This window comes from Solanum lycopersicum, chromosome 1 (genome assembly GCF_036512215.1).
Source record: "Solanum lycopersicum chromosome 1, SLM_r2.1".
NCBI lineage: Eukaryota > Viridiplantae > Streptophyta > Magnoliopsida > Solanales > Solanaceae > Solanum > Solanum lycopersicum.
In genome coordinates, this window is record NC_090800.1 from 78258251 (window position 1) to 78268673 (window position 10423).

Below are 10423 nucleotides of genomic sequence, written 5' to 3' on the forward strand. Positions count from 1 at the left end.
AAATTTTCAATGTACTAAAAAATTTCATTGATTTAAAAACGAAAATAACAGTAATTATGATATTGGTTGGAATATTTCAAGTTTAATCAAAAGTCGTGGATTTGATCCTTGAATATGAAGAAAATTAATTTGAGAGCGTCACTCTTGAATAGATTATGCAGTGCACGGTTCGAATTTAATTGAAGTTTTAATATAGGTTCCAGTTGAATAAATAAATAAATATATATATAACATAAGGATATGAGAAGAACAGTAGTACTAAATCCTGTAATTCTTAAACCCTTTTATATAATACCCTCTTACCTTATTCTTTCTTCTCCTCAGCTTCTTCTTCACTCTGCAAATATGGTGTTCAAAGTTTCAGTTTTGATTCTTTTCTCATTTCTCTTCACAGCCTCTGCTGTTCGCCCAGCTCCTCCTCTTGAAGGTAATACTAATCTTGCACATTCTGATTTTAATATGCTCATTTTCTTTACTTGTTTCTGTATAAAAATGCAATCTTGAAATGACTTGTTTTAGTATAAAAATGCAATCTTGTTTTAGTATATATTTGCAGACTTTACTCTATTGTTGTTCAAGAATGCTTAGTTCTGAACTACTTTTTCAGCTCTGTTTAGTGTGTCTACAGTGTTTCGACAGAAGGGTTCATATTGTAAAGCTCTTGTTTTTAGTTTAAAGAACATTTTGTTAGGATCTGTACTATAATTAGTCTTGTTTGCTTGATGGGGTTTAAATGGTGTTGATGGGGTGGGCAAAAAGGTTGAGTCTTTGCTCAAATAAAGAGTGATTTCTTGGATGTGTAGTTTGGTTACAGTTAATGATATTAGGGAGATGTTGTTTTCAGGATTACTTCCAAATGGTAATTTTGAAGAGCTACCAAAGGCAAAAGACCTCAAGAAGAAAACAGTGCTTCAAGGTAAATATGCTTTGCCCAAATGGGAGATTAATGGCTTAGTGGAGTATATTTCTGGCGGGCCTCAGCCCGGTGGGATGTACTTTGCAGTCGCCCACGGTGTCCACGCTGTGAGGCTTGGGAATGAGGCTTCAATTTCTCAGACAATTCCAGTCAAGAAAGGCTCTTTGTATGCACTTACTTTTGGGGCATCAAGAACTTGTGCTCAAGAAGAGGTGTTGAGGGTGTCAGTGCCTCCTCAAACAGGAGACCTTCCTTTGCAGACCCTTTATAGCAGCAATGGTGGTGATACTTATGCTTGGGGTTTCTACGCCACCTCTAATGTTGTTAAAATTACCTTTCATAATCCTGGAGTTCAAGAGGATCCTGCTTGTGGTCCACTCTTGGATGCTGTTGCTATCAAAGAACTTTTTCCACCTCGCCCTACAAGAGGTACATCTCGATTACCTTGTATTCCACTTCTTATCATTATTTGTACAAAGTCACCGTTAAAGATGTGCTATTATTTAAGGCTGTATCAATCATAGGTGTATGAAGAAGTCTTGTCAAATGGATACTTTTCCTTATATATGTTAAATTCTTATCTCGGAAAGAAATGGCTAAACAAAGCGGGTGGACATAGGGGATTTGTGTAGCTTAACCCAACTAATTTAGTAATGAGTTGTAGTTGATTGATATATTCTCTGAAGGTTAATATATTTTGACTTCATTGCTTGTCGAACCCTGTGAATGTTGTGAGTAGGTGACAGCCCCAGGGACCGGGGGATCCATGTACTTGCCATATGCAAGAGAAAAAATGGACTCCAAAGTTGAATGAGAGGATATTATACATTTTTATATGTCTAGTATATGAAGGACTTTTGTTGGATTCAAGTGTGCAAATTTTGTTTTCTTGATTTTGGTTTTTGGTGTCCTGCAGTGAACTTGGTTAAAAATGCTGGTTTTGAAGAAGGACCTCACCTCTTGATAAACTCTTCACATGGAGTTCTCCTCCCTCCCAAGCAGGAAGATTTGACATCCCCACTTCCAGGATGGATCATTGAGTCACTCAAAGCAGTGAAATTCTTGGATTCAGCTCATTTCAATGTCCCGTTTGGCCAAGCTGCAGTGGAACTTCTTGCAGGGAGAGAAAGTGCCCTCGCGCAAATCATTAGGACGGTCCCTAAGAAGGTCTACGCCTTCACATTCTCTGTTGGTGATGCAAAGAATGGTTGTCATGGTGATATGATGGTTGAAGCATTTGCTGCTAAAGAAACGTTCAAAGTTCCCTTCAAATCACAAGGCAAAGGCAGCTTCAAAACTGTTAGTTTCAAGTTCACAGCTATTGCAGACAGAACCAGAATTACTTTCTACAGTTCTTTTTACCACACAAAGATCAATGACTATGGCGCTCTTTGTGGCCCTGTTGTTGATGAAGTTAAGGTGACCCCTGTTGCTTAGGCTCTCTAGAAGTACTCCACATAAAAAAGCGTTTATCATCGAGTTTTTGCAATGGTCTTATCATACTCCCCACTTATCAATAGGACCATTTTGAGGCAATTCCTGTATTTTACCTATGTAATTGCTTAATGCTGCTGTAAGAGTTGTGTACTATTTGTTTACAAAGGAAGTCTGAAACTAGTAGAACTTCCTCTCCATTACAAAGTTGTATTACATTTCAAAGATTTCATGTTATCTTAAGGATGAAATATAATAGTATTTAGATTATCAATCTCATTTCATTGGTTTACTTGATTAGCTCTCGATTGTTTTCAATTAGCCACTTCCCAATCTTGTCATTAGAAAAGGTCTATCTTAAAGTTCAACTTGTGTATTTCAAAACTCCAACATGTGACTATTTTTCAATAACAAAAGCTGAAAAGTGGTTATTTGTGCTTATAAAATCCAGAAATTGACACCAAAATGATAATAATCCAGTAATTCCTTATGTAATGGAAGTATCCCATATAAATCCCAACAGTTTCTCTGGCTTTATAGCCTTCCTTCAGAAGAAAGAACTGTCTTTTCTTGAAGCTTAATCAACTTGTAAATGTACTGCTTTGTCCTCTTCAGTGGCTGCAATCAAAAAGCCAGAAACAGCTAATTCCAAGTGGAAAAGTGAAATCACTCTTCCAGACAAACTTTAGTTCATCTGCATTCTTGATTTGCTTAGTGCTAAAAAGATAAAAGATCATGCAATTATAAATAATACACAATCAGCCAAGTAATGAATATAACAGAGGATGCTTCTGCTTCTTGAAGTTTTATTAGTCTAAGATTCAGACAGTTTCTTTGACATACAGCTTTAAAAAAATTCAAAATCCTTGAGTATGTAAATAGTTACTCCAATATACTATAGCATGTAAGCTTTTCCTCAGAAGAAGCAAAATATCTTGTTTTCTGTTAAGGACAATCTTCTTGTAGTGAGAATGTTTTTCTTGATACAGTTGTTTCTGGGATCAATGAAACAAGGAGCTTTTATTTGCTGTCATCCAAAATGCCCACAAGACATTTCTCCATTAGAACTTCAGCATTAACCCAAGCATGGTATTTGTCTGAACCAAGTGTTAAGGAATTGCAGAACTTGATGAAACAAAGAAAAATTCAATTTCTAAGCAACAACATACCCAGCGTAATCCCACAAGTGAGGTTGAGAAGGGTAGGATGTACGTAGACCTGACCTTTGTAGAGTAGAGAGGTTGTTTCAAATAGATCTTAGACTCAAAAGAAAAGTAGCCAACACATGGTTGTGAGAAAAATAAGACAGCAAAAAGTGTAAAATACAAAACAACTGCAACAACAAAAAGGAATACACATTGAAAAGTAAGAAACTACGTGATAACTAATAATACTACTAAAAAGGAGAAGAGGAGAGGATAGGAGGAGGCTAGCCACCTGCCTTGCCTCTCCTACACAGAAAAATCAAATTCTAAACAAGGAATACTAGTTTTGCAGGTTCTTAACATTAGGAAGTTCTTTGCTCTGGCATTCATCAGACAGTCAGACACCATATAAGCAAATATATCCTTATTGCCTTTGATCTTGGCTCGGAAATTAAGGCAAATATCACCCTATGACCATTGTTAAGTCATTTTTTTCCGAGCATCTCGACTAATCCACCTGGCAGCCTATCCAACCCACAAGGCATAGGTCACCAAGTTAATCATGCCGATTAAAGTTGGAGCTCATGAGCTCACACTAAGTGTTGTAATTATTATTCAGAAGCGGAATCTCCAGGTTGTTATTCCCACGCTTCAACCACTAGACCATCGACCATTCTCTTGGTGACAAGGACCACTAATAACAAAGGTTACATAATTTCTGTATGTTCACTCTCACTCTCTTTCAAATTCCTCTATTATCTCTCGGCAGGGAGGAGAGGGTCAGCGCAGTCTGAGGTAGGTCAGGGTACCTTAGCAAACTATGAAATGGCAGGATTTGTGTGGAGGCGAGTAACATCTAAATGGTACTTATAACGCCTGGTGTCAGTATTACTAATCATGACATTCATATTTCCTATATGTTCTCTCTCTCTCTCTCTCTCAGCAGGAAGGAGGGGATCAGGGCAGAGTGAGGAGAGCCAAGACAAATTTAGCAAACTATGGTAGGGGAGGATTTGTGTAGAAGGGAATAACGTATAAATGGTACTCATGGAGCCCGATGCCAATATTGCTGGAAGAGGAGTTCCATCAGCAATAGCAGAAGAGGATCCACTTTTCGTATACTGTGTATAACCAATCCGAGAACTAGTAATTGTGAACAGATTCGATAATGATCCTGTTAAATTCTAGTTGAATCTAGTACCATATATGAGTTTTACCAACTACAAAAACAACAAGAGCTAGCAGAGGATACTAAACAATGCCGTGCAATCTTTTCCTACGGCCTTCATCAGCATGTCTACCCCTGAAAAGAAAGTGCAAGCTAGTCAAATAAATAACATTCATAACTAAATACCAACTAAAAATTTCCCTTGGTTATAGCTAAAGTAATCTATTGAATGCATGATAAGTTAGATGGCTAAAATACACAGAAATTCTGATGCATGAGACTAAAATAACAACACAGAGAATTGACAATTATCTTCGAGTGCAAACAAATTACAAGAGGTGGAACACGGGAAAGGAACTTCTTATGTATGCTTCTGTCAAAGCATCATTTAAAATTTGAAAGTGAAAATGTCACATCAGTTGATTTCACAGATGTAAAACTTCAGCAACAGCTACTTTAAAATCAGAATTTTTCCATTTTACAAATTCCATAAGAGAAAAAATAGGTCAAAATATTAAAGGAAATCAAAACCTCTGTCATGTCAAATATAATAGAAATATTGACTTTGAAAGAATTTCAAGTTCTTAACCATTCTGGAAGCTTTACCAGCGGTCTGGTATATCATCAAATCCATAAACATGATTTTTTTGTTGCTACACATAATGGAAGTTGAACTGCAAAGAATAAGGAAGATGCCAGCTACTACGAAGCCTAATTTCCAGGCTTTAAAAGGAATGCTATTTAAGAGCCAAAGTGCACAATCAGCTCCCAGCCCCTGATCATTATCCCAAAGAAAAAAGAAATGAAAAAAAAAATGCTTAACAGACAATGACTTCAAAATTGAGCACACGTGGAAATCAGGAAATAGTAAGGTCAGAAAGATTATCCCAGTGGTTCTCTGACAATGTTTACAGAAGGGAATTCCTAAGCCAAAGGATGAGGAAGGTGGAAGAGGATGTATACTTTTTCAGATGAGGTAAATATGCTGGTTTCCTAGGTCTGCCTTCAATGCAACACACAGCTAATGTGGTGATTCTATAATTTACCGCTTACTGTAAGCAACATTTAGCATACAAAATTACAAATTAGATCCATAAACCTCATCCCACCCTCCACCATCCCATCCCTTCCATAACCTCTTCATCGAATCAGGGAATGAGAAGAAGTCACCTTCACAGTCAAGTCTTGCATGATGATATATATGCAATTGAGATCATATCTTCAAAAACATGAGATATAGTAGTCACATCAAATTATCTTCAAGTCAAAGCAAATGATTAAACCAAAGGGACGACTAAGATAAGACTTCGCCTTTGCATTCATGAAGGAACATGCGTGAGAGATATGGCAGTCGTGTACATCTCTTATACTGACAGTAGTTGTACTTGCTAAATGAAGGTTTGCATTTTGGGTTTCTCTTATTGATGCATTTCTTTAAGTATAGTACAACTTCATATCATTTACAATGAAGCAAAAAAAAAAAAAGCATGCAAACTCACACTCATAACTGTATGTTTTTAAGTTGACAAACTGGCAAACTCACACTCTTAACTGCAGCATCAAGTATATTTGTGGAGAAAAAAATTATTAAGATCGGAATGCATCTTTCACATCATCTGGTGCAAGGTATAGTAGAAAGCCATGCAGAAGAAAGGGACAAGAAATGATTTCCATAACTGATTAATGAGATAGAGCAAAGCAAGCATTGATCCATACCTCCTGGGTGAAACTTCATGTATGGTGTTATATTGTAGACATGCCCTTTAAGAACAGTCCACATTGCTTCTGCATTTTGGTGTTCCTTAACTTCATCCATTGATATAAGTCTCCTGTTGGACTGTCCATTTAATCCTGAACAATATACATGACGACGGGAATAAGAAGCACTAGAAAGAGAAGCTTCATAGGAGGAAGCCAATCGCGTGACCGACAATTATGCACTTAAAATATGTCAGGATTTAGGTCATAAAGAAGTTCTCTCAATTCATATTATATAGGATAGAACATTGAATTGATGGAATGCAATAGAATTGATGGAATACAATAAGCATTGCATTCTCTGTTTATTGTTTACTCTACATCTCTTATAGGAGAGAACTTTTTAGCCATATAGTAGACCAGCCATAGTTATAAGTGCTATAAACTTTTAATCTTGGTTCAGTGCATTCAAGGCATCAGAAGATTCATTCCAAGGATATGTAAAATGAAAATTACAGCAGAGCAAGCTGCAATATACCGAGCTTTACAATTTCATGCTGTGGAGTAATAGCCACTTTCCATTCTCCACTAAAGCATGTTTTAGATTTGAGGCTTCGACACTTAATGACACAGGCTCAACTTTTTTGTTTTGATAAGTAATCAAAGATTTTATAAACTCTTGCATTAAGTCAGTACAGGAGAACATAACTCCAGACTGTACAGATCCCCTATTGTATCTCAAATTGCATCAACATCCTGTACAATAACCAGGATGCACCAAAAAGCTAGCAAAATAAGACCTCTTTGTTTAAGGCTACGTAAAATGGCAGGTTCAACTTCACTTGTAATTAGCCAGTAACATGTAGTATTATTTTTTTTAATAAAACAGTGTTGTGTATTAATACAATATCATCTACAAACTACAAGGATCATGCATCATGGAACCTCATTCCACACACTTAAGGACAGGAACTTGTCCAGAGCTGGTACATGAAATAAAATTTTCATATCACATGACTTTTTAGAGGACCCTTAATTTACCATAAAAGACAAACTATTAAGTATTGGAATGAAATGTCGCAAAAATAATGTCGCATGGGTTAAGAATATTCATACAGCTTACCTCAACTAGTTTAAAGTAGAGGGATAGTTCAACTGATTGATTGATATCGCATGATCTTCTTAAGTAGTTCTTTCACTCATCAAAAGCCTCTTAAACCAAAGTTTGCCATTTCTTAAATGGCTCGTACGATTCCTAACCAGCCTTGGTGTCAGAGCCCATTAAAAGCTCATGAAGTTCAGTTCCAATCGTCTCTTTAGAAGTTACATAACATTGCATGTGAAACCTGGTAAATAGGTGTGACAAGGATGGAGTGTATCAATGAGTTTTCTGGTCCATTATCGGAAAGGACTTTTGGGCTTTGATACCATTCAAGCTCAGAAAGGACACAATAGCCAGTACTAGACCAGAAACCCACACATTGATTTCTTACCTTATGATACCTAATAGATTTAATGTCAAGTCTAGTTGATGTATTAACTACTTTTATTAACAAAAGGAAGTACAGAAGTGTCTATGCATAGAAACAAAATTGAGTTGTTTTAAACTGATACAGAAGAATGCAAACCAATAATACTACTCCATTGTTCTACAAAGCATTCCACCTATGAAGTACTTATACGTCCATTCACTATAAACTGATAAAGCTTGCAGAAACAAAGCCAACAGGCACACCTAGAAATGTATTTATTCCCAGTTTTTCTTCTATCCTTTATCAATATGATTAGAAGAATGATAAATTTCATCAAAGAGTAGAAGATTTACCCCAAAAGATTCTTACCTGCAAGGTCAGGATGTGTTCTTGTAAGCTTTAGCCAGTCCATCTGACTATAACCCTTCTCATAGGGGACCTTGGCTCGAACTACAGGCTTCCTAGCAGGTTTTATTTCCTTCTGATAAGTTGGGACTGAAAATCCACCATCTTTTAATGCCACTTGACCAGAAGTTCTACTTGCTTGCTTGCCTGGAGATGTGTCTATAACAGTGAAAGACAAAGAACCAACTGTTCCCTGCTTCTTTGAGGTAGTAATATTGCCCAATTTACCTTCCCATGGTGCACCATTACTTTGACTAGTACCATCATTATTTGAGGGCTCATCTTTTATTCTAATTTCACTAATATCATGAGCAATCTTTTGTGTATCCACATAATCTTGATTATCAGGTGCTCCAACCTAAATAGGCAAATTAATCTTTCAAGTTCAATTGGTAAAAGAGAAATTTAACTAGGTAATACGACTTGATCGTTAAGCATAAACATCTCAGATGTCCTTCATTACAAGGTGTTATCATGGCACACCTGACAAAAAGTGAAATCATCATCATTAGCCATTACTAGCTCAACTGAGCAATGACACGAACAAAAAGGTCCTCGCCGAGAAATCTGGTGCAAATAAAAAAGTTAAAGTTAGATTAATTTTGTTCTGGAAATATTCAATCACCAAATATAAGGTAGTAGCATTAACCCCCAAGTAACTCTTGAAAACCGGTTATATGGGGTATTGTTCCGGAAATATTCAATCACCAAGTATTCCACTTCGGCAGTCAATTACACAAGGCATTAAATATGACCTTGAATTTTGATCATCTTTAGAGTGTGCAAGTAATGGGCTCCTTTGATGGTTGGAGTTACCACTACCTCGTGTAGGTACAAAGGCGGTTTTTCCTCAACTCAAGTGCATTAAACTCAAGTTAAGGAAGAAAAAAACAACAAAGAAACCATAACAATAATAAGAAAAGCAGTGTAAAGTCTGCAAGTAAGACAACATTCTACCCCCTACTAACCTTCTACCCTTATACACGACCCCAACTCCTTCCTATCTAGAGTCGAGTCCTCAATACTATGAAGCAGCTTCACATCCCGTCTCATCACATCTCCTCAACATATAACAAAAATTAACTAAAAAACATCCAACAAAACCATGACCTCCATACCCATTTAAGAAGATGAATAGTTCAAAATATCCAACTTGTGACTTTTTGGAATTCCAGAAAAGAAGTCACAACATTGGAGTGTTAAATTGATCCCATTTAGCTGATGTGCATGTAAGTCTCAAGCTCAACCAAAACACAAGTAATCACAAAAAGGGTCAAATTTTTCACCTATCAAGCAGTTAACTTGATGGAAACTCTAGCATCACTAACTTAAATTAATCACATTTAGCTGATCCTCAAGCTCAACCCACCAAGAAAAGGATAAACTTTTCACATATGAATCAACCAATCAAACTTCAAGAGACTCTAAATATCACATAAGCCGAAGAAACCCATCAAAATCCACACACCCAATTGCCCATAATCAGTAAAAAGGCTCAAATTTTCACCAATTTAATCAATTTAAAGAACACCCAACACATATACAATCAGAAAGACTAATAATAACAATTCAAATTTTCACCATTTTAATCAATTTTAAAGAACACCCAACACATATACAATCAGAAAGACTAATAATAACAATTCAAATTATCAAATTCACCTGATCTTGAGGGGTTGTTTTTCCCTCTAATTCGCAATGTTCGTTCAAAGCTGATGGGCGGACTACCTACGCTACGATACATTCTTGAATTTCTTCTGATTCCTCTGCATTTAGAGTGGTACATTGTGCATAAAGAGGAGTACCACCAACTGCCCCATTTTGATTTTGTTTGGTAATTTAACCTAAACTATTTCAAATATAACAAACTACCCCTTTACTTTTTAATACTAAACTAATAATTTTGAAGTTTTTCTTATTTTCTAAAAAAAAATTCTTAAAATAATAATAAAATTTGAAGAAATCGAAATTAAAAAAATAAAAAATAAGAAAAAAAAATAGTAGCTAACAATGATTTGAAAGTAAAAGCAAATTATTTGTTCACTCTTAAAAAAAATAAGATGAACATATATTTAATATTAACTTTTTAAAAAGAAATAAAGATTAATTTTTTCTCACACCTTTTCTTTTATGACAAATTATTTCAATGAAGATACTATTCACAAGTTTAATATCACGAGAGATG

At 35.9% G+C, this 10423-nt stretch overlaps 2 protein-coding genes across 2 annotated transcripts; one reads left to right on the forward strand and one right to left on the reverse strand.

The window, feature by feature from the left end:
- On the forward strand, positions 1–2624 carry LOC101251618 (protein TEEBE). Its single transcript, XM_004229599.5, has 3 exons — positions 1–427; positions 845–1345; positions 1833–2624. Exons 1-3 carry the CDS (start codon positions 241–243, stop codon positions 2351–2353), a joined length of 1209 nt encoding a protein of 402 aa, XP_004229647.3. The 5' UTR covers positions 1–240; the 3' UTR covers positions 2354–2624.
- Positions 2625–3120: 496 nt separating this feature from the next.
- LOC101252118 (cytochrome b5 domain-containing protein RLF) lies at positions 3121–10138 on the reverse strand. Its single transcript, XM_004229601.5, has 6 exons — positions 9901–10138; positions 8722–8805; positions 8203–8596; positions 6380–6514; positions 4748–4798; positions 3121–3447 (listed from the first exon to the last, which is right to left on the reverse strand). Exons 2-6 carry the CDS (start codon positions 8752–8754, stop codon positions 3371–3373), a joined length of 690 nt encoding a protein of 229 aa, XP_004229649.1. The 5' UTR covers positions 8755–8805; positions 9901–10138; the 3' UTR covers positions 3121–3370.
- Positions 10139–10423: the final 285 nt, after the last annotated feature.